This window comes from Rissa tridactyla, chromosome 1, assembly GCF_028500815.1.
Source record: "Rissa tridactyla isolate bRisTri1 chromosome 1, bRisTri1.patW.cur.20221130, whole genome shotgun sequence".
Lineage (NCBI taxonomy): Eukaryota > Metazoa > Chordata > Aves > Charadriiformes > Laridae > Rissa > Rissa tridactyla.
Genome location: NC_071466.1, coordinates 205,262,891 through 205,287,250, shown reverse-complemented (window position 1 = coordinate 205,287,250; position 24,360 = coordinate 205,262,891). Strand labels below are relative to the sequence as shown.

Genomic DNA, 24,360 nt, shown 5'->3' with positions numbered 1-24,360 from the left:
CAAACATCATTCTGCTTCAGAGCGGTATGGCGCCAGAAGCAGATGTGCATGTTCTAAGAGCATAGCAGGTATATATGATCATTCTCTCTGATGAGAAGTGGCTGAGGGAACTGGGGTTGTTTAGCCTGGAGAAAAGGAGGCTGAGGGGAGACCCTCTCGCTCTCTACAACTACCTGAAAGGAGGCTGTAGAGAGGTGGGGGTTGGTCTCTTTTCCCAAGTAACTGGCGATAGAACAAGAGGAAACGGCCTCAAGTTGCACCAGGGGAGATTTAGATTGGATATTAGGAAAAATTTCTTCACCAAAAGGGTTGTCAAGCATTGGAACAGGCTGCCCAGGGAAGTGGTTGAGTCACCACCCCTGGAGATATTTAAAAGGTGTGCAGATGTAGTGCTGAGGGATGTGGTTTAGTGGTGGTTTTGGCAGTGCCAGGTTAACGGTTGGACTTGATGATCTTTAGGGTCTTTTCCAACATTAATGATTCTATGATTCTAAGAATTAGCAACTCTGTCTGGTTTGAACCAGGTTCCTTATGTGCTGTAGTCGTGTAGTCCTCAGAGCTTGGAAACACCGATTCACACATTGCATATTGGATTTGCAGATAAAGACAAGTGAGAGTGTGTATTGGTCTGTGGTCCCATTTCATTCCTTGCACGAGGACCCGTTCCAATGACGATGTTATGCCCACAGGTGGGACTGTGAAGATCTCTTGGTTTGTATTATTTGCAAAGTGCTGTTAAATGTGATGTACCAAATATTAAAAAATACTATCCATGTTTGCATTAGAATCTAGGTATTTAATAAAAGAATGTGGTTTATGATTTCATGTAAAGCCCGCATGGCTTGAAAAGTCTAACGTCAGAATGTTTGTTGACATTATTTTTATTGAAGCATGGATCTTTAGCTTGGTTCACCATAAAGTGAAGCATTTTATTTATGATAATAGACAGTTTAGGGCTATAGGGGCATTTAACGTTGCTGGTGTAGATACAACTTTATCAGAAGATACAAACATGACCCGCAATAGAAACAAACACCAAAGAGAACACCATGAAACGTTCACTGTTTACAAATCACTTCATTACTACAGACACCAAATGGCAGTTACTGTAAGTAAATCAGTTGCAGAGAACTGACTACATTTAGACAGGGAATCGGGAACTTCTGTTTGGGGCTTCATCCACAACTCCTTAGTAGAAAAAAGTTTAATGTCAAGCATTCTTTTTTATCCACAAAACAATGCTAACCAACAGACATATCAAAGAATAAGACCGAAGGATATCAACGCCTTTACAACTACTTTTGCAATTATCTTCTTGATTAGGTACTTTGATTTTTTTTTTTTTAATACATTTTGTCAGAAGGTAAATAGCCCAAAAATCAGCAGCAAAAATATTACAACAACAAAACAAGTAAATACAGTGCCAATGTGTCATGTTGTAGAAGAGAATACAAAGAAGACAAACAATGATAACTTAATCATATAAAATGACAGAGCTGAAATACAGTGCACTTAAATACCTATGTGACAAAGAATGTTAAATTCTGTACTTAGTATGTAGATTTTTTAAACATAAAATCTGAAAAGTCTTTGTGCTTAAAATTTTTTCCTGTTAAACAGAATTAGTTGCTTACTTCCAATACTGCCACTGTAACTGATATTACAACAGATCACAATTTTCACAGACACATCAACATTAAAACATTTACCTATGAGAAAATAAGTCACTTCTCATTAGTTCACAGTGCGAAAAAGTGGTGTACACTCTGTCTTGAGAAAGGCTTTCAGTTATTCATCAAGCCAGTTGCAGAAAAGTCCTGATACCAGACGCAGTGCTAGATTTAGAGAATGGAAAGCAACACATCACATGTTGGGAGGAAAAAAGATAAATTTCTCGTTTCTTCATGGATATCGTCTAAGTGACCTTCGTCTTCTGTTGTAGAAATGCCTGAGCCCATGTTGCCGTGAAAAATTCATCATGTAATTTTGTTTGCGAGTGCTGTTAAAATCAAAGGGGGGGAGGGGGGAGGAAGAGAAGAGTGTCAGTTTTTTATATGTAGTTTAACGTCTTTGGGAGCAGTGAGCTAGTGGGACAGATTCTTCTTTTTCTTTGCGTGACCTTTCAACCTCACGTAAAGTGGTGCGTATTGCACCCTTTGTACAAAAGCAAGGTACAAGGCATTTGAGAATCTGTCCCACTTTGCTTGTTTTACAATTCATTATCTTAGGGGAAGGTTAAGAGCTTTCAGCTAATGAAAACTTGTGCTGCCTTGGGCCAGATTCACTAAAGCTACATGCACGTCATACCCTCTTAATATAGGGCATTTCTCCACAGTGCTTTTATGCTCCAGTTATTCTTCTGTCTTAGATCATTAATTGCTTTATCTTGAAAGCAGAAGAAAAGCTGTACCCCACTTCATTATCTTCCACTTTCATTATATAGTAAATGAAGTACAACACTTTTATGCAGACTTAATGTTTCCCTCTCTTATACTTCTCATCCAAAATTGAAGGAAGATCTAGGAAATAAGCATCATCACATCTGGGAGGAGACCAGGCAAGAGCCGGCCTGACTGCAGCCTAATTGAAGGAGGGACACTTGTTCGGAAGACCTACCTGGAGGACAAGACCCATCCCACCTAACATAGGTTTCTACTTCTCCCACTGCAGGAAGAAAGAACCATGAGAGGGCAGGGGTGGACAAGAGAGCTGTCTGGCATTTTGGTACCTGAAACCTATCTAACTTCTGAGGGCCAGATCCCATCTTCAGTTTACGTATTCAGCAGCTTTGGAAATGGAGCTGTAATATCTGTGGTGCATCCTTGTGAGTCTCCTCATGGCACAGAGCTGCGTGTGCAGCACCACAGAGCCTCTGCAGAACAGCCAGAGAGCTTTGTCTGGCTGTGCCTTTTCTTGGCCCCTTTACATACATATCCATACCCCTGGTGCATATGCACAAATACAGGTCTACATAAGCCTACAGCCAAATTGCATTCAGAATTACATGAGAATGAAAAGGTTTGTTTACTCTGACGTTCTGATACAGGATGTCTCCTCTCTCAGACCTCCAACTTGGCAGAGCACTTGGCCAGCCGTATAGAGCAGCCGAGATGTGGCTATAGGAGAGACAGCCCTCTTGCACACTGCACTATAGAGTCCCAGGGTATAGGAGAGACCTTTTGATCAGAGAACTAAGTTTAAAGTAAATATAGTATCACATACTGCAGCCAGACAAGTTTTTAGAGCCACCTGAGAGCCTCTTTCTCTACGTGGAAAAGTAGCATACAAGATACTCCCATAGATGCAGTCAGAGGATGCAGTTTCTTTCAGAGATCGGAGCACAGTGTTAACCATGCAGACCCCAAGGACAACTCCAACAGGCATAAAGAGCTTCACCCAGGAGGAGTGGCTGGTGACTGCGTGGCCGAATTTTCTTTTGGTTTCCAGGGCAAAGGAGCTGCAAAGTCAGAGTGAATCTGTGCAGTCTCCGGCTAATTTCTGACTCCCTCTCTTAATCCTCTCTGCCCACCGAGGACCTTATGCTTTCTAGCTTTGTCTTGAAGCGGGGGAAGGATGCCTGGCCTAAGTGTCTCTGTTCCGAGGGACTGAATGTTACCAGGAGCCTCCAAAACAAGTAGTCCATTGGATTTTAAAGGTGATCTGTGAAGTAAAGGCCTGCAGTAGACATTACAGTCAGCAAACCTCCCATTTGTTGAGTGCAAGGCAGGTTTTCACGTGTGAGTTTTCTCTTTAAGTAAAATGTAAATACTCAAACTGTAATCAGTCATACTTTCCTCTCTAGTGCATAAGCTTATTTTTAGTGAATATGACCCTTAGGCAAAAGAAATAATTGCATGCTTTGAAAAATAAGTATGATCCTCCAGAGGCAAAGATAGGTTTTGCTGTAGTATGATAACCTCATTTAAAAAAATCTGTGTAACAAAATTACAGCCTTTCCAACAGCTGATCTAGAACGTGATTGACTAGATTGAATAAAAGCAGTTGTGTCAACATCTAGGACACAAACCCCTAAGCAATTCCAAGTTGCTTCCCAACTAGTTTTCCAAGGCTCTGCAAGTTTCTTCACCTAATTTTACATAAAAATGACACCTTTTTTTTTCTTTTTGCCATTGGAATGCACATATAAGAATGAAATAAAATCCAGCTCCCGGTGACAATGCAAACAGATCTAGACTCGGCACAACTTTTGGTGCTCCCACAGTAAGGCAGTGCTTTAGAGCATTTGGCAATGAGGGAGGGGTTGATATTTGAGGTTGACTTGTCCTGATTTCTTCAAGTGAAAATGTCTGTGCTAAGAGTGTTGTGTGAAAGAGTGACAGTGGCAAGTCTATATAGTTTTAATGCCACTTGGTAGCTCAAGTGCAAAGAAAAATTGAAGATCGGTCTTTATTCTGGTTGCGTACTCATCTCTGTGGAACATCACCCTCACTGCAATGCTGAGTCCCTCACTGAGGAAGGCAGGAGGGAAATCACAACTCCGAACCCACTCCTGAAAGTGGCTGCTGTTCATCATGAGGCTGGAAAGAGATCTTAATCTTGCCTTCCCTTTAATTCCCATTGTCTGGGAAGCGGGTTGTTCCTTATGCATGGGGCCTTCAAGGCAACATCCCACCTCTCAGGAGAGCATCCTAACTACAAAGTGAGGATGGAGCACCTCTCTGCTGGGAGAAGGCTGCTCTAGAGCCAAAATACAGGAGACTGGGCCCTGGGAGAATGCACAGCTCAACTGCGAGTGGTCTCACTCCAGGGACATGGGACCAAACAGAGCCTGTCAATGTCTTTGGCTGAAAAATTTGCTGTTTCTGGACCTGGTTAAATTTAGGACTGTGCTCGGTTGTGAGATCCTCAGCTTGGGCATGACCTGGGCAGCCAGAACACATGCTGAGCTGCAGTCCTTGGCCCAGGGGTCTTCATGTTCCTCTCTCACCCTCCTGCCTTTGGTTTGTTTGCATTCAGCAACAGCTCAGCAGAGATTTTCAGGACCCATTTTGGACACCGCTAGGTGGACCTGGCCTCTATTTCACTTCAAATGCCTAAGCATTTTGTATCTGGCCCTAAAGTTATGATGAAGATGTTTAAAACAATGAACAAAGAAAAAAAACCAACAAAAATAAAGGAAAAGGAAGAATTGAAAAAAGGAACAAAGAAAGGGTTACCTAATAACTTAAAAGAGATTTACTTAATATATACTTATGTATATTCAGTCTGTTTTTTTATTTTATAAGATGATCAAGACAAACAAAGAAAATACATATATTCCCTGTCACACACCAAACACCTCAGCAATGCAGTTTGTGAAAAATAAGAGAAATCTAAAATACTAAAAACTAAATGCTTATTGTTTTTTATTTGCACTGACATGGTTCAGAGATCTTCTCCACCAAAGTCTAAGATGGGCTTTCCAACTACTGGTTGGATGCCACACAAAATCTTCATGCCTGCCACAGAAAATGGCATGATTTTAACTCTTGCTATAGGTAAACAGGTATACCCTACATATCATAGTATCGTATCATATTGTATAGTATGCGTAGTCTGGCATCCACAAGGTGAGAATAGGTTTATATTTATTTTTCTGAATTAATCTTATCTATTGTTAGGAGGCAAGCACTGTTTAAGAGAGACCAGTAGTGCTTTATAAGATCACAATAAGAATTGTATAATAAAGTTTGCAGGAATATTTACACATTTCTTGCATTTGGTGGATTTAAGAATGCTTTCAGTACTATTAATAACAAATCTAATATGTATTTTTACAGACTGATAAATGGCTTTACCATACTTTTGCTGTTGTTTTTTTTTTGTTTGGAGCAGCCAAAATGTGCCAGGGACCATCAAGCTATATTAGGAATGAACGCCCTCCTTCTGTAACAGAGGGTATGGAGGGAACTTTTGTTTGAATATTGGTGTCAACTTGGAGGCTGCTTTGCAAGTGCGGAATGGACTGGTCAGCACATGCTGAGCCTTCTACCTTTTCTGTGCATTCACTGAACCATCAGATGAAAAGTACAGATCCAAAATAGTTATCTGTGTATTGCTGATGGAGCAAACAGTATAAAAAAGCAATTAACAGGAGCAACTACTGCATAATCTGTTCAACAGTTTTGAGTGCATTAATATTAAAAAATAAATAGAAGATAATACTGCTCCAGTTTACATAGGAAACTCTTAAGTAACTTTCCAGTGGAGTCACTGGAGTTGTATTAGTTAGATGAAAAAATGTGCAGCCAATATAGAGGAAAAAAATTCTGTCTAGGGCATGTTAAGTAAATACCTACAATAAGCAATTTATGAGAAGGAGTTGCTCTGCATCTTTAGTCTTTAACAGAGCATTCTGGCTACTGCATGTTTCCTAGAGCGCAGTTTGAACTTCAGGTCTGCAATTTAAAATTTATGAAAAAAGAACATAGCCAAATGGAATGAAAAATATGTGGTAAAATCCCCCAATGTAATTCATTATTTTCATGCTTTTATTATTACTTAACAGGGAATAATAGAAACCAAATAGAAACAAAAATATTTGGATAACAAAACAAAACATGAACAACGTCTTAGAAAATGGCAAAGGCATGCCCCTCAGGACTGGGCTTGGGGTAAATGTTGTGGCTGAATTACAAATGCTTTGTTAGGAGGGAACTGTCACGAGAGAAGTGATGTGCTCTGTCTGAAGTCCTGACGGCTCATATCCATGACAAAGGTTCTTTGGCTCTGGTGAGGTCAAGATTTGAACCCAGAGCTCAGTAACTGTGTTGGTTTGTGGTATCTATTAACTGAGACAGCACAAAGCAACAGAGTTACAAGAAACCAACTACCTGGCAGACACTTGGTGTATCTCTGAGAGACACCTGTGACTGTGCCACCATACAGATTGACTGGCATACACTATCTGACTGCCTTCAGCTCTACCTGAAGTCACTACCTGAAAGGAGGTTGTAGCGAGGTGGGGGGTCTGTCTCTTCTCACAAGTAACAAGTGATAGAGGAAATGGCCCCAAGTTGCGCCAGGGGAGGTTTAGGATGGACATTAGGAAAAAATTTTTCACAGAAAGGGTTTTCAAACATTGGAACAGGCTGCCCAGGGAAGTGGTTGAGTCACCATCCCTGCAGGTATTTAAAAGACGGGTAGACGTGGTGCTGAGGGACATGGTTTAGTGGTGGTTTTGGCAGTGTTAGGTTAATGGTTGGACTTGATAATCTGAAAGGTCCTTTCCAACCTAGGGGACTCTATGATTATGGAAAAAAGTGGGAATTCCTCATTGGAGCTGAGAGGCTGCCTGTGCAACAAGCTGGGTGCCCTCCATTGGCAGGTCTCATTGCACCGCAGGAGAAGGAGAAGCCCTTCTCACCGCAGCCTCCGTTAAATTCCCACTGCGGTACAGGGGGAGCTGCTGAACACCTTCTGCCAAGTGAACTTCCCCTGATACTCCCTGCAGGACCAGGGCTCTCGAGAGCTACATGGCACATCTCAAGAGAGTACGAATGATTTTCCACTGACCCGTTACTGACAAAACTTTGGGAAAGAACTGTAGCTGTAACAGCAACATACATTTGATATTGATTCAGGGAAAGTACTTACCTTATTCTAGTGTAAAACCAATGACAGCAAACAATGAAATACAACACAAGTTAGAAAATGCCTTTCAATGCATGCAGCACTGTGATTAGTCATAAAACCCTGATGAGGTTTAGAGGCAATATAGGACTTTTCGTCTCTTTTGAAAATAAAAATTGAACAAATTATTTCCTGATATTTCAAATCAATGTTTATATTTCTATTTTCTATAAAATTCAGCATGCACTTTTTAGAAACATAATAAAAATGTCATAAAAGCACAGACTGCATCATATTAAATTTGGCATAAATGTTGTGAATATTCAGATAATTACCTAACGTTTGAACTATTTCTGTTCTTTATAAATATGTTAATACTTGAATATAAGTGCATTTTTCAAATCATTGCTTTTTACTAAAAAAATGAAGCAAGTGAAAATGCTTTTCCACATGAGCACTCTTTGTTAGAGCTACAATATTTAATTTGTATTTTAATTTTGCAAAATAAAGGTAAACATTCTTTGCACCATGTGCAACGTAACTTCTCACTAAATCATTTGTGCCAAAAACGTGAGAATATCTTGACAATGAAGAGCATGGAGTGATGGCTATGGAGGCCTTCGTTCTGTTATCCAACAGTTAACCATAAAATAGTAGGCAGGGATAATGTTTCTTGCATCCCTTGCACAACTCAAATTCCCTTGGATCTCATTACAAGTTTTGGGGTGCAATGAAAGCAACATCAGACCCTTAGTGTTCAGCTTATCGTTGCCCTTTAGTTCTCAATACCTTTGACCAGAATTGAGGTCAACACAGAGAAATGGCAGTTCCCAATGCACATGCAAAAAAGTGCGTGGTGTCTGTGCTGCAGACAGGCTGAGAGCTGTGCTGCGAGAAAAACGATGTGCAAATGAAATGCTGGGTTGGAACGTGGGCTCTTCTTAGGGCAGAAGTATGGGGGCACTGAAAAGCAGTCTTTCTTAAGTCTGGGGTAAAATACTTTTTCATCCTAAGAAGAGCCACATGGAATGTGAGAGTTGTGCACAAAGCTTTCTTTACGAATGGAGAGAAAAAATGCTGCACTACTTAGGAATAATAGGTACTAGATTTAAAAGGAACTGGACAACTTGATAACTGATATCCTCTCCCCACCACAGGATAGACGTCAACCGTTGTTAAAATAAGTTGGCTAGTGGTTAGTTGGCAAGACCAATTTAATGTGTAACGTATTCAAAGCAGGTATTGCATTTTACCTGTTCAAGAGAGGTGCTCAATTTGAGCACCATTTGCAGCTGCATCACAGCCTTAACAATACTGCTCTTTAATGAGTGATTCAAATAATTTATTCAGAAGTGGAGTGATCCTATGTAACATACAAAAGCACCTGCCTTTAGTCTTTCTTATCACCGTCAGGTATTTTGCATGCATGTATAATCTGTAGGTTAATTTTCTCTCCCAGCAAACTATCTTGGGAGCAAAAAGGAAACAAAGAAATGTTATCCTGAAAACGTTTGCTGGTAAGAGGATGGTCCTTGACTCAGGAATCAATTAGACTGAACAGAGCGTCAAGACCCTGGCCGTGGATCAGCTGTATGTGGTATCTGCGCTATGACTTGGCAGCTGGGCCTGTGACAGAATTAATTTCAAATCTTTGGATTGCTGAGAAGAGTTGAGCCATGAAAGCAGGTATTCACAGATTTGTCCCTGGGGTGAGCACTGTAAGGAGGAGCAGGGACATCCCCTGTGTTGAATGGGAATTAAAATCAAGAAAGTCCTTGGTTTTGCTGCCTCCCTACAGACCAGCTCTCCCTGCTGGCAGGTGCTTTCCCTGCTTGCTCTCTTACTCCAGCCCCTAGTTTGCTCAAGGAGAGCATGGCTCACTTGCCTGTGGGCTGAGGAAAAGCTGACATAGCACCTAGGTGTGCACCTGGGTATGCAGGCAGCCAAACCAAGAGTTGGGACCTAGGGCATTTGGGAAAATTAGACCTCTTTGTCAGCCCACTGGGAGGAACCAAGAGGAGATGTGTAGACAGCCAGGAATTTCTCTACATCCCAAACCACATCTCCTAGTATAGAATCATAGAATTGTTAGGGTTAGAAGGGACCTTAAAGATCATCTAGTTCCAACCCCCCCTGCCATGGGCAGGGACATCTCCCACTAGATCAGGTTGCTCAGAGCCCCACCCAGCCTGGCCTTAAAAACTTCCAGGGATGGGGCTTCCACCACCTCTCTGGGCAACCTGTGCCGGTGCCTTACCACCCTCATGGTGAAGAACTTCTTCCTAACGTCCAGTCTGAATCGTCCCATCTCTAGTTTTAATCCATTCCCTCTAGTACTACCATTACCTGACATCCTAAAAAGTCCCTCACCAGATTTCTTGTAGGCCCCCTTAAGATACTGGTAGGCCACTGTAAGGTCTCCTTGGAGCCTTCTTTTCTCCAGACTGAACAGCCCCAACTCTCTCAGTCTGTCCTCACAGGAGAGGTGCTCCAGCCCTCTGATCGTATAGGTTGGCTTCTTGCTGTAACTCCACATGGGCTAGAGGCTTGCCTGCTGTGGCAACATTGGTACACAGATCACAAACAAGCATGAAAATCTAGGGCTTAAACCAGGGCCAGTGAGGATAATTTTGATGATGCCCAGAGAGGTGTATGGAGTCTCATTCAGGTGGGTGATGGAGGGCAGGGTTATAAGAGGACTGAGCACAGACTGGATTAGGCATGGACCATCAGCAGGTCCTGCAGCCAGGGATGTTCATGGGAGGGGATATTCTGAGAGAAGCTCGGAGTGCCAGCAGAAATTACTTCCAATTCGTGAGGAATGTTTCCTAAGGTATCTCAGCAGCTTTGGGAAGAATAAGCAGAAGCTTACGGACTCTCCAGTGACTCCCTACAGAATTAATGGGAAGAGGTAATGAGAGCGCCTTGGTGAATAGTTTTAGTTCAGGCTGTGCCTCGCTGCAGCCATACCACAGAGCCCTCGGGTGGCTGTTGCTCACAGAACTTTGCTCTGGCAATCGATGGGGGGGACAGAGCACCCAAGGGACACTGTCTCCTCATCTCTCACTGGAGAGCTGCCTGGGCAAGGTGGCTTGCTCTCCCCAGGGGCAGGCGGGGTTTCTGTGCCCTTCATTGGAAAATGAAGGAATATTAAGAATTAAAACTAAGTCCTATCCCTAGTATTCATGGCATGAATCCTGGTAGCCCTGGTGTGTGCAGGATCATCCAGAGTTAGTGCTAACAGACAGTTATCCCTTCTGTATGCCTGGAAGCATTCTGTGGAAGTGTCTTCACCGAGTGTCTTCATCATTTTACAGGTGAAGAAACTGAAGTGCTGGAGGGCAAAGGGACCAGTGTGAGGTGTCAGAGTGGAACAGCAGACCTAATGGAAAACCCAGGTGGGAGTATTTCAATAGAAGGAAAAGCGCGCTTCCCTTCAGAAAGCCTTCCAAAGGTTTTATCGAACCATTTGTGGGTTACTTGCAAATAAAGTTTAAGAGGCCTATAGAATATTTTGGTGAATTAGAAGGTGCAGGTAGAACTTAATAGAGGGGTCAAAGCCACTTGTCAGGTCTGAGCACAGGCTGGCGTATGAACCAGATGCACCACAGCATGTAATTCTGCCTTTCCTGAGAGCAGCATGTCTCACGTGTTGTAGTTAGCAGGGGCTGGAACTCCCCATCTGGCCTTCAGGAATTACGCTGCCGTGGCACTGCATCTCACAGTACTTGGTAAGGGAGAAATCTGTCTGGTTTGGTCTGTCCTCCTCTGTGGGTTGTACCAGGTGTCACTTGAACAGGATGGAAACTCTTTATCTCTAGCCTGATATTTTGGCCAATATTCAGAAGAACCTTAAAGCTCTTTAACAGGAGAAAAAGAAGAAAGGGGAGAAGGCACCCATTTGGTTCCTTCTCTAAGCAAGGTGGGATTATTTGATATGGCATTTCTATTGCTGTCTCCATTCTAATCTATCTCATGCGACCAACATGTCACCGCTCAACTTCTGTGTCTAGTCTACAACCTGGCAGATCTCATTGTCAAAGAAGTTCTCCAGACTTCATCCTAAGAATCACTTTTTAAAGATTCACCCTATTCCTATTTATACTCCCTAATTCAATGCTTGGATTGATGGATAATATTATGCTCTATTTTTTTTCCCCACATGATTTTTTCTTTTTATTTTTTTAAATTGCAAGGCAGAAAGACATGGGAATATTTCAGAATTACCAGTTCCCTTTTCCTTGGTTTCCTAAACACTGTGGTTCATACTATTTCATATCTTTCCTGATGCAGCATCGTACAGCCATTGATTAACTAAGCCAGGAATCACATCCATCCCTCTGTTCCTTCAAGCTTTAAGCTTAATGTTATGGAAGCAGAGCCCAGCAAGGTGTGTAAAAGCAGCAGAGCGTGTACAGTTACTCAGTGTTGGGACCCGTTTGATTTGGGGTTGATATGAGTGCCATGCAAGCTGGTGCTTCTCGGTGGAAAGAAGAACAGGGCTAACTAGCAATCAGATAATTCACTTTGCTACTCTTACAAAACATTAATTGCAGTGTCTCTGCTAATTCAGAAACCTCATGGTTATAATTACACAGTCTGAAGGTTATTCAAGCCTAATTTGTTCATTGCTGGTTTTTAAATTTTTCAATAAAAGGAATGTTTGAACCTATCTATGGAGCAGGCACGCCTCTCTCTGCCAACCACTGTCAGCGATGAGTTCCCGCCCGTGAAGCCACTAGCATTTCACTTCTACTGGAACTAAATTGTTAGAGAAAAAGCAGGTCATCTCTTCGTGACGTAACACAGGAAAAACGGGTTAGCTGCCAGCGAAACCCATCTCAAGAATGGGAGAATCAGGAGGGTGCAGACACTTTACTTGGTAAAATCTTGACAAGGGGATGAATATAGAGCTCGGACCATAGGAACCTGATATAGTGAACCCTGTTTCTGAACAGTATCCTTCTTACTAAAAAAGGAAATGAATAAGGCATTAGTTGCTAACACAAATTTTTCAGAGGCAGAACAACATTACTTTGTGCAAAGAGCAATACAGCAGACTCTTTGTATCTTCAAAAGCATATAAATCAGCCTTACATGGCAGCACAGTGTTGAACAGGAATATCCTTTCAGGAATATCCATAGGAATGTCCCAGCACAATTTTTTTTTCACAGTCATTGCTGCATTACAGGACCACACCAATACTTGGTGGTGATAAAGCCCCGCTTTCCCTCCTGCATTTTTCCACGATGCACAACACATACCCCTGCTGTGCCCCTTACTTCGTGGCCGAATGATCCGCTGAGGGTTGCACTCAGGGCAGAACATTAGCAAAGACTCAAAGGTTTCCCTGGGCCACAATGGTTCTTACTGAGCTTAACACTCGTGCCATGCTGGAGGAATTTCAGTGGAGGAATTTCTGAGATGGGGTGGGATGAGGTGAAGCAGATACTCACAGGACGACTTCTACGTGGTCCAAAGCCCACTGATCATGACCTGTTCCGTTGTGACGGGGCTGCCACCAGCGCAGTAAGACTCCTTTCATTCGTGCCTCCCTGTTGTCACAAATGCAAGAGCCTGTGAGCTCCAGACTATCGGTGGTTTGCACATCCCTATCTAGCCCAACAGCAACTGAGAGCAAAGTCAAAGCTTTATTTCTGCATCCCTGAACATCAACATACAGTACATAAAAGACATTTAATGGTGAGAAATGCACACAGATAAGGAGGAATTTTTTTTCTCCTCGTATTTTTAAAACAAGTGTTCTGTTTTTCTTTCAAATATATTGATAAACACTGGGCTGGAATTTCTTCATCAACCTTCCCCTTAAGTTTTCTCGTTTATCCTCTCATCAACCTTTTTTCTTGCATAGTGATGCAAAGATAGTTTCTTAGCAGCAACAGATGCAAAGAAATATATCTTGTGTGCTTAGAGGTAATGAAATGTGACTGAGTACTCACAGGGGAACATTATAAGACACTCTTTGGGCTTGTATAAAGTCCTTTGGCTGATGCTGTGCAATTACTTGCCATGTAATTCCATTATTTACACTGTATTGGAGGAGCACTGCCTTGTCTACAGTGTTAGGATCACTCAGGTTGGTATTGCAACTGTCTGTTTGTGAAATACTTCCAATTTGCAAAACAAACATAATTTTGCTGTAAAACACAAAGAGAAAAGGTACTTTCAATATGCAAAAAGTGTTCAAACAGGACCAATAACATTTCCAGGTTTATTGCAGTTACCTTATTAAAAGTTTGAGCATCCTCAAGAATCATTACTCTTAACATGCAAAATAAACTGTTCTTACATCTGTAAAACACATCTCCCCTTTCAAAGTAACAGTTTACTGTGTATAACATATTGCCATATAGTTGGAGACAACAGATTAAATTTTACAATGTATCTGCACAAAACTGAGATACATAAACAGTATAAACATGCAAATGAGTCTATGAAAAGCTAAAAAAGGGCAAATAAAAGTTGAATATAATGAAGTTCATAAAAGATTTCTCATATTCTACCTGGGTGTTCAAATAAGAAAGGAAGAGCCTGATTTATGTCTGCACCATTTGACAATTCATCCTGTTTCTAATCTTACTTTAGCCAACTAAATACAAACCAGTCCAGAAAACTGTCACTCTGTTAAGAGCCAGCACGGGCTGGTTGCATTTGTTTTTCCATGGCCAAAGAGTCTCAATAGATGAAAAAGTTACTCCTGTTCATTGCCAGGTGAATCTAATTCCACTTGACAACTGAAATGGGAAAATGAGTCCGTAATTACTAATAGCATCTTTAGTCATGACCCTCATGGAGGCAGATACAAACATGGGATTTGTCTTATCAGATCAGGCGCTGGTCCAGACAGTCTGGTGTCCGGTCTTTGCCAACGGCTTCATTGTCAGTGCTGGCTTACTAGCCACTGCTCTGTTGGGCATGACGAAAACATCTGACCTTTTCATCTGACATTGCTTCCTCCTCACTCTCCATCTCCCAAATGGAAGTCACAAAGCATTTTGCCAACTCTAACGTTTATCTGCCAGCCACATCTGACGGTGTGGTAGAGCCAGGTCAGTCCATCCTCATCAATGCTGGCCCACATGATGCATGCACATACAAAGAGTTTCCTTTCTCATGAGCTGCTAAAGGAGCATTTTAGGCTCAAAGTATTACCTTGCTCGGGTGAGATCCAGAGGCTTAGTCACAGCTTGTCGTATTTGACATCCATTAAAATAGAGCGAATCTCCGTGGGCGTAGGGTGCCAGCTGTCCGCATCCATTCCCTATCACACCCCCCTGAATGGTTTCCCAGTTTATTTCAGTGACTCTTTCAGATTCAAAATTATCTTTAATATAACTGGGGAGGTCATGGCTAAAAACAGAGCAGTCATCACCTAAAAATGACACAGTGAAGTTATAAAACACACAAAAATCAAAAGAATTGAGAAAATTGCATTACAGCTCATTGTAATTCCATTCAAGGTACTGGACCAATATACACTATAGGCTGAATATATTTCAGCAGATCCATTAATGATGTGCACATTGTTGTACTGCATTCATTTTTAGAAAACTGAGGCTGTGAGTCTTATTTTTTACAGTGGTGTAACTTCATGAACTGCTGAAATAGGGTTTCTCCTATTTTGCATTGATGCCAATATAAGAAACCTCAATTTGCTGGTTGAAGGAAAATGCGTCTAAAACAGGGCAGGGATCTGATCTTATACAGTTATGAGACTCTGTCCTGGAAGACATTAAACACTGGCTCCACTCCCACAAAGCACTTATAATTTAACGCGGGCACTCAGGTACCACCAGGCGTGTGCTTGCTGCGTTGCGGGGTTAGAGCAGAGCACTCTGTCCTGATGGGGCACAGAAGCGTGTCCCTTACAGGGGCCAGTCACCAACATCTGTATCCCGTGTACACATCCCCTGGCAGTAAGCGCGCCCTCAGAAGACATACAGGGGTGGAAGCCATTTCTGGGTAAGCAGGTAGCCACATTCTGCCTTCGACGAAGGCTGAATGGGCTTTACATACAGTGTCAGACAGGAGAGACTACTGGCTCAATCCAGAAAGAGTAAGGGGAGGGAAGAGCTGTCATTTGCAGCTCTGTCAAATTATTAATTTATAAGCATTCCAGTGATGAATTTAGACACATTACATCATTGTCTTTATCTTTTTGTTTAATTTTGAGCTACATTAGACTGCAGCAGGTGTATAGGAAGGAAACTGAAGAAATGAAACCTTGGTATCCTTCGTCACAAATGCAAATGGCTCCAGTCGTGCAATATCCGTGGCCACTGCAGAGCTTGGGGCACGCTTCCCCGATGTACACATGGTCGATTGCCCAGCTTTGCTTCTCTAGTTCTTCTCCTTTCTGAATCCACCTGAACTGGGTTGCGCTGCAAATATCAAAATCCAAACATTGTGTTATGACATCTAGCAATTAAACACATCTGTACAGCGACGTTCAAATATGCCAGCAGCAGATGTAATGAAAAATGTGGTACGAAGGGGTTGTGACTTCAATAACTGGAAAGACCCGCCCTTAATGGGTGGCTGCTATGTCATTGGCAGTAGCCACTTCAATTAACAAAAAGCTTCCTGACAAACACTAATTATGTATCAGATCTAAATCCAGTAATAAAGAATCATTTTTAATTCACCAGTTGTTCCAGCCAAACAATGCCAGCAAGACAGCTGACATTTTATAGGCCCACAGTGAGGTGACCTTTCAGTAACCTACCTGGATGAGACATGATCAGGCAGCTGGATAGTTATTCTTCTCCACATGGAGCTGTTGACAGAGTTATAGATGGTAGCTTCATGGAATTGAAATGGGGAGCAGCCAATGCTGTTTGATGAGGAAGGAAGACAGTGTGTCTGGACAAGCTGCCATGAGTCAGTCCTGTAGGAAACAAACAAACAAAAAAAAGTTTTAGAACAACTGAAAGAATAATTGAAGGGAAACAGGTAATTTCTAAGGGTCATGGCATTGCCTGTCTTACTAAACAAACCCAAGAGATTGTCAGCAATAGTTTCCATGCTCTGTAGTCGCAGACAGACAAGAGGTGAGAGGCTGAAACCCTGGAGCAGCCAGGGAAGACTCTCCAGCTGTGAAACCCGTGGTGGGGGTACAACAGCAGAGTCCAGCCCAGGGCTCCTCTGGGCTGGCGTGACAGAAGGGTTTATTTAGGAGCCTGCTCCTTAGTCTCTCTCTTACTGCATTCAGAAAATAGTCTGACAGAATTTGCTCCATGTTGATGCACAGTCATTTGAGCACAGAATATACCTTCACTTTTACAAATTATAATGCACTACTATACCGCAGCACGGGAGACAGTGTTATTAATTGTTTGCTAGTTAAAGCCCGAATCAGAATTAAGTAACCTCCAGTTTATTACAGCTTCATCCTAAATATATATCCTGTATCATACTGAGACAAGAGTTTCCTGTGAACGTGGTTTTCTGCGAGCACATTTTTAACAGGAGCATGTTCAGGACTGTAACTACAAGCTCAATGCCATGAATCTGTCAACATCTGGGGTAAATTATAAAAAGAATTTATGGGACTCATGTAGACAAATCCCAGTGCTTCCACATGGGCTTTGTTCAGATCCTGTTACAAGATGAATAGCAAAGTAATTGCATTAATAAATAAAAGATCTCTAAGGTTTTAATATCGTACTATTTTTTTTTTTTTTAGGTCTATGTATTCTGCTCTCATTTACCTGGCATCCTTCGTATACTCCAGCATCACGGAGTGGAGGTCCCCACAAGAAGTTGCCTCACAGCCAACCACAATCTATAGCACAAATAAAATTGGCTGCTATAACAAGTCAGGTAGACATTTAATGTGATATATAATGAAGTCTTGCTCTCCTTCTTTTTCTTTACGGGGTATATAAAAGAGATTGGCAATTTAGATCTTAGACAAAATCCATCAAAAGCGGATGGAAAACAACAGACACAGTACTTCAGATACTGCTTTTACTTAACGAGCTTTACTTCATTGCTACTATTATTTTCAAACAGAATCTTAACACTACAATCCTAAAGTTCAAATTAAATATCTAAACAAACATTGTTTCTGAAACACAAAGATGTGGTAACTCCGTGTCATTTCAGAAAGTGAAGTACCCCTAGCTATGCATTAATTACCTCTGAAATTCATAATTCATCATGACATGATAAACATATAACTATGAACTTCAAGTCAATCCAATTTAAGAACAGAATTATTCTGAGTGTTTAAAACAATAAACATATTTGTGTCACATTAGACTGGAAAGATTACAGTACCCAATGTACAGTACTGAATAGATAACAAAAAGCTAAATTTTTAAGAGCTTCAAACCCAAACGACAGCCATACACTAGAGCCGAGTTCTTAGTTTAGAAATAAAATCCTTGCTGTGACAGGTGAAGAAAAAGGAGGAGACAGTCAGGAGAGAAAAACTTTTGAGAGTTTAGTAATACGTAGTATGTAAATGATGATGGGTTATCATAAATAAAGGAAAAAGATGGTAGGCTGGATAAAATAAGCAGCTTGGGGAGTCTTGGCATTCAGTAGTGAAAAGCATGTCAGACTCCTCTTTTATATAATTTCTTTGAAGGTGGCATGCTGTGTCAGTGGGGGAAGCAGTGCTTTAGGGATTATATTAGACAGTCAATATAAAACAGGCAACGATGTTGAGAAAAGGTGAAAATAGAGATTAGCGGAAGATGGAAAATTCTGGAAAACTCCTGTCAAACAGAAGAGCAAGAAAAAAACATAGCAAGAAAATGGATGATGATTTTGATAACCCTGCTTTCATATTAGTTCCTGTCTTATTTAAGACATGATGCTTGGGGAAGGGCCTAGAACATTTCTGGACGACAATTACATGTTGCCTTTGGCCCTGTGCAGAATTCTGCCTTAAAACGAAGTAAAATACTCAGACAGGTTTCTCTGATTATTTAGGTCGTTTGCCGTGACACAAGTAAGTAGAAGGGGTACTTCTACTTCAGCACTTTTGCATTTTCCATATGCCACTCTTCTCCAGCCTGCCTCTGCCTTGCCTTTTCTGCTTATCCACGAGTTAGGGGAAAATGGCATATTCTGCATACTGTGTATTCTCACCGTAGAAAGTAATTCCTACTGTATCTGATGATCCAGTAATTTCAGGAGAAAGGGATTAGACTTCCAGTCTCTCTCAGTAACGCCCAAATCATACAGACAGTCAGAATAATTTGACATTTAACATTCATGCAACTTTTGCTGGTTCCCATTACCTACACTTCAGAATTTCCTTTAAATGCTAGTAAAAATTCTCTATTAATTATTCATCCAATTGGGCATCCGAGTTGGAAGAAGAAGAATTTCTGGAGACGCATTAGATGATTTTTCATTGCATGCTGTACTTTGGAGAGAGAGAACATTTCTTACTTTAAACTGCATCATGTATCCTGGCTGTATAATGAGCTCCCTGGAGGACAGGATGTTGTGTGTTTTGTCCTTTTTCTTATTTGGCCAGTAGAGATGGAATGATGGATTTCCACAGAACCCTGCAGTCCTGACTGCATTAGGGTAAAAACTCCAGTTTTCTTCATGAGAGGTGCCTTCTATTAACATGAGTTAAAGACAATTACTGCATTGTCCCAGTAAACATCAAGGCTTTAGTAATGAATCAACAGAATCACTAGATACAGTATTTTCGTGATATAAACACTAAATATATCTGCCATGACATACAATAAGTAAACTACTAACAAACATAATAGAAACATCAGCTCCAGAGAGGTAATTAAAATGTTTAAATAATAGTATTTTTAAAAAATATGATTAAATAAAACTTTCCTATGCAGGAATTTAAATGAAATGAGTTGGACTGAAATAAAAAAATTTGTCTTTCTTATAGGTATATGCATATATATACACACACCCCTACATGCATATCTGAATATACATGTGTATGTATATTTACGCACCCATATTAGTTGCATAAAGAATAGTATATAAACAGCATTAGTCTACAAAATGAAAAATCTGCAGAGTTAAAGAAAAGTGTGGTTGCAAGCTCACAGGGCTTATTTTAGATAAGATAATGGCAGACAACAGATTAGCTGTCACAGCCTTTCTTACCATCATCAAACGTATCTACCAGCTGGCTGGGGTTGATCTCTGCTCCTCCGATCAGGATGTTATCCAGTGCCCACTGCGCCCGGTCGGGGCCTGAGACCACGATCCCGTTGCTGATGGTAAAAGGCTGCCACCAGCGCAAGCGGGTTGTATTGGTCAGAGCGTGTTCGGGGAGGAGGATGTAGTCGTGCCTGACTGAGATGTATTTTTGGTAATCCATCTCATGAAGCAAAGTCCAGGATATCCCTATAATGAAAAGGTGCAGGTTTAGTAACAAAAACAAGCGTATGGTGGAATCTTCTACAAGATTAAAGGAAGATAATAGGAAATAAAGAATAATAGCTATGGTCTTCTCATAGACAAAATCTTAACTTCTAAGGGTAGCTGGCAACTGTTACTCACTGCAAGAGTAATCCTGTAATTGTCTAAAGAAATCAAATTGGCTGGAAGCCACTGATTACTGAAATCAGGCAGGAGGATTATGGAAAACTCCTGAGCAATAGATGGAAATTTTAGATGGGGGGAAAAAAACTATAAAAGGACAAAAAAAACTTTACAATTAAAAATTATCTTCTTATTTTGGATCTCTCTGACAACTTCTCAGAAATTCATGGTACTTGAATACAGAACAAGGCTGTGGCTTAGCTGAAACTACAAGATGTACTTGCCTCCATCAATGGAATAGTCCAGCAGCACTCCCTCCTTTCTGCAAGTTGGTCTGTGGCATGTTGTCATGTTGTTTTCACTCCCAATTCTCCCCCAGTACTGTAGAAATCTAAGAGTAAATGTAGAAGTTTACATCTGTTAAAGATCTGCACAAATTGAGGCATTTGCTTTCTGTTAGGAGATGTGCTGAAAATGTTCAAAATGCCAGCATTTTAAAGCAAATAACATCAATGTACAAGTAGAGCAAAGGTTTCCAAAAACATTGTCTAGTAATTCGCATGGGAACCTCATGAAATTCAGCAAAGTCCTGCTTCTGGGAGGGACTAACCCCTTCCAGTGGTACCAGCTGGGGACTGTCCGCTTTGCTAACAGTTCCCTGGGAGTCCTGTTGGAAGGGAGGCTAAACATGAGTTAACAAGGTGTCCTCGCACCAATGAAGGACATAAAAGAAGTAGATAAACTGAGGCAAGGTCAGTGGAGGCCACTGAAATGGCAGGGGCTGGAGCACGTGCCCTGTGAGGAGAGGCTGAGAATCAGCCCTGGAGAAGATGGCTGGGACTGGGAGACGGTGGTCATACATCAAAACAAGGGAGGTTCCAACTGGATATGCCAGGGGAAAAAAAAATATTGCCGTGAGGGTGACTCCACACTGGAACAAGCTGTCCAGAGAGACTGTGGGATCTCTGTCCTTGGAGGTTTTCAAGACCAAATAGGTCAAAACCCTAAGCAACCTGGTCTGAATTCAGTGTTGACTTGGTTTTCAGCATGAGGCTGGACTAGAGACTCCCTGAGGCCCCTTCCTTCCTGAAAGGTTGTGTGATTCAATGAATTCTTGCGAAATTACAGGAGCAAGAGTGTGTGGCTTCATTAAAGCCATACAGCCAAGGGAAGTGATGCCAAAGTTGTTTTCTACACCACGTCCTTTCCTTGTCTAAACTGACCTAATTCCATTGCTCTCCAGTTAAGTCATCCCTTTCTACAGCATGTGAGTGGAGTGGGTTTTGTACAGGCACCCAAGAGAGGACAACCAGGAGAGGTCATAGTCTGAACTCCGAGGGTGACACAACTGGTGCCCCCAGGGTGGAGACAGCAGTGCCCAGGAGACTGGTATCTCACCTCTTTGCAGGACAGGCGTTGCTGACTCCAGGACATTCATGGGGAAGGGGACCTGCTGCTTCACTAGGCATGGCAGACCCCTTCCACTGTGCTAGGGTGAGCCTTGCTCGCTGTGACTCATCTGAAAGCATCCGTGCCTTGAGAATCATAATCTAATTAGGGCCTACCTGAGATAGCACTATGCTTGTAGTGGTGTAGGAGTTCCCTGAGCTACAAGCTGTCACCTGCTGCTTTGCCAGCATTTAACAAAGTTCCCCATTAAAATGACATGGAAATATGACCTACTTTGCCCCCCGCAGGTCCAGATCTTGAGTGACAGCCTGCCTCACAGTTGCACCTCCAAAGTACAGAGTTGTGTCTTCTGCGAGAATCCCACACTCGGTACAGGTATTTCCACCTTCTAAGGACATCCATAAATCTGGTTTAATTTCTTCATTGTCAAAGCGCTCTTTCAGGAAAGTCTGTAAGTAAGGTGTTTAACATAAAGCACAGGTAATTACGATCTTAAGCCTTTCTGATGACCACAGCTGGAACTGACCTAGACATGTTTGAAGGGCTCATGAACACTGTAAAAATCTTTTTTTCAGGGTGACTGAACATAATCACTTTTGTCCAGACATTTAGCCACTTGAATTGATTTGGCTAGATGTGAAAATATGTTAGGGCTAGATTTTAACACACTTGGGAGGTAATCCAGCACACTGAGATTTGCATGTGCAAATGAATGGGTCTAATTCATAACTGTGGTTATTTAAGAATATGTAACACCACTCCATTATATATCTAGTATGTATGGGATAAATTGCTATTCTATGCTTTTTCCCCAGCAAAACCAGTACTGCAGTGAAATTTTAGGGTTATTGTAGTGAGTATGCATTTATGCAACTGTCCACCCAAAGATATGCAATGAAAACCATCTAGAATATATCTTTGATTTCCACTTACCCCAGGTGTGCAGTTAAAGCAATGCCATGAGTGAAATCCTGGCCTTAAGGAGATAGTAGTAAAACTCCCCTAAAATTGCTAGGATTTTATCCCAAATGTCCTTCATGTGAAGAATACATTACTAATTAAAAATTGCAAACCGATAACGATATTTGTTCATGTAATTAGTATCTCAGATGAAAACCAGAAAGTTACAATAACTCAAATGACGTGATAACTGAAATAGTTATATTCTCTTTAGACAGAACGCAGCTTAACCTGTTGTTTCTGTGGAGCGTGTACCTATTCTCTTCTTATCTGATGTAGAAAAAAATGAGATGCTAAACACATTTGAAACTAATTTGGGGTCCCTTAAATATTCTTTTCGAAATATGTTTTTAAAATATCTTAGCTTTAAAATTATCAATATGTAACTAGATTCACTGGTTTGTTGTAGGGTAACACTAATAACAGCTAGGTGAATTAATTTTATGTAATTTTATGTCATTTTCTTGTATTCCCTACTTCAGTAAGCTCTTTCATCAGAAAGACAGTCTTTCTACAGGTCGTAATCAAATATCATCATATGTGCAAGGGTGATTATTGTCTAATGATGATCTAAGGTTGAACAGAGAACTTTATCACAGCTTTACCAAGCAGTGTTATCTGCAAATGATACTGCAGTACTAGTTTTCCTAAAAAAAATGATTAAAGGCCTGAAAACGGATTTGAGTATCTGCGGCTGACAGGAATCGAAACTAAATTTCCAGTGGGATCCATCTCCTTCTTTCTCTCTCTTTCTCAGCTCATTTTTAACATGCAGTAAAATTACCTTCAGTGTTTGGGTGAGATAGCAGTTTGGTCCCGAATACCCAGGATCACAGATGCATTGCTCATTCAGGCAGTCTCCATGACCTCTACAGTTTTCCAGACAGCCAGGGCCCAGATAGAAATTATCGATGGCCCACTGCATATCTGAGTATTTCTGGTAGAACCGAAACCTCACAGGACTAGGTATAAAGAAATGAAGAAAAAGAGACATATGTATAAAACAACTTTGCTCAATTGAAAAAAGGTGGGTGAAACACAATATACTTATGAATGTAGTATCCTCCAAGCTTTGAAAAATAGCATCTGGCAGCATCCATTGAAATCAGTTTTATATGTATCCATATCTTATTCTTCACACAGGTACTACCTACAATATATGGACAGATTCCAGACGCTGCTGAAGCTGGAAAAAGCTCTTCTGGCTTCTTGCAAGAGAATTTCAATTTTGGTAATACTTCCAGAGTGGATTACTCAAAGAACAGAAGAGATTTTAATTTTGCAGAAAAAGACAAATGGTTTGCATATGTGCAGACGACTGCAGACAATAAGGATAACTTTTCCACTCAGTAAGGTCATAAATCTACTCTCTAATTGACTGCAGTCGTCTGAACTGAGCAGAACATGCTGTACTGCAGCAGACTGCAGAGGAGGAGAACTCTGCCGGTTGTTCAGACCAAGAGTCATGGTCAGTCTTGGTTGATAGGAAATACCATTATGCAGCACATGTAATGAACGTGAGCGCTGCTAGTCTGCACTTTCCTTGAAAGAAAAAAATAGGCAGGTGTATCCCCTGTTGTGTTTTTCGGAAGGTACTGAATCCAAGACAAAATGAGTAGCGAATTCGTACTTACTTGCCCACAAGGTTTTCAGGCAGTGAGTAAGTTACTCTTTTCCATCCTTTTGTGGGAAAGAAGACGGATGGCTGTGAAACACTCCCAGAACATTTTGGATCAGCTGGTAAACACTGAGGTACTAAGTAACTCCAGCTAACGCCAAAGTCAGTGGAATACTGCACATGGACCTGATTTTGTACAAGTTTTTCTGAAGTTTTACATCCAACAGAAACCTAATAAACAAGAGAGCACAATTAGATTAGAATTAATTGTGGTGGTGGTTAGAGTTTAAAATAA

At 41.3% G+C, this 24,360-nt stretch overlaps 1 protein-coding gene across 1 annotated transcript in view; it reads right to left on the bottom strand.

Moving 5' to 3' along the window:
• Window positions 1-876: 876 nt before the first annotated feature.
• Window positions 877-24,360, bottom strand: part of RELN (reelin) — a 293,644-nt gene continuing 270,160 nt past the window's right edge. The window contains exons 52-64 of the mRNA XM_054208749.1: window positions 24,082-24,296; window positions 23,232-23,409; window positions 21,761-21,936; window positions 20,362-20,468; window positions 19,697-19,939; window positions 19,001-19,176; window positions 17,305-17,378; window positions 16,320-16,481; window positions 15,818-15,975; window positions 14,747-14,966; window positions 13,534-13,731; window positions 13,030-13,128; window positions 877-1,999 (exon numbers count right to left, since the gene is read on the bottom strand). Coding sequence (XP_054064724.1) covers window positions 1,903-1,999; window positions 13,030-13,128; window positions 13,534-13,731; window positions 14,747-14,966; window positions 15,818-15,975; window positions 16,320-16,481; window positions 17,305-17,378; window positions 19,001-19,176; window positions 19,697-19,939; window positions 20,362-20,468; window positions 21,761-21,936; window positions 23,232-23,409; window positions 24,082-24,296 — 2,103 coding nt within the window. The 3' untranslated portion in view covers window positions 877-1,902. The remainder of the gene's footprint in view (window positions 2,000-13,029; window positions 13,129-13,533; window positions 13,732-14,746; window positions 14,967-15,817; window positions 15,976-16,319; window positions 16,482-17,304; window positions 17,379-19,000; window positions 19,177-19,696; window positions 19,940-20,361; window positions 20,469-21,760; window positions 21,937-23,231; window positions 23,410-24,081; window positions 24,297-24,360) is intronic.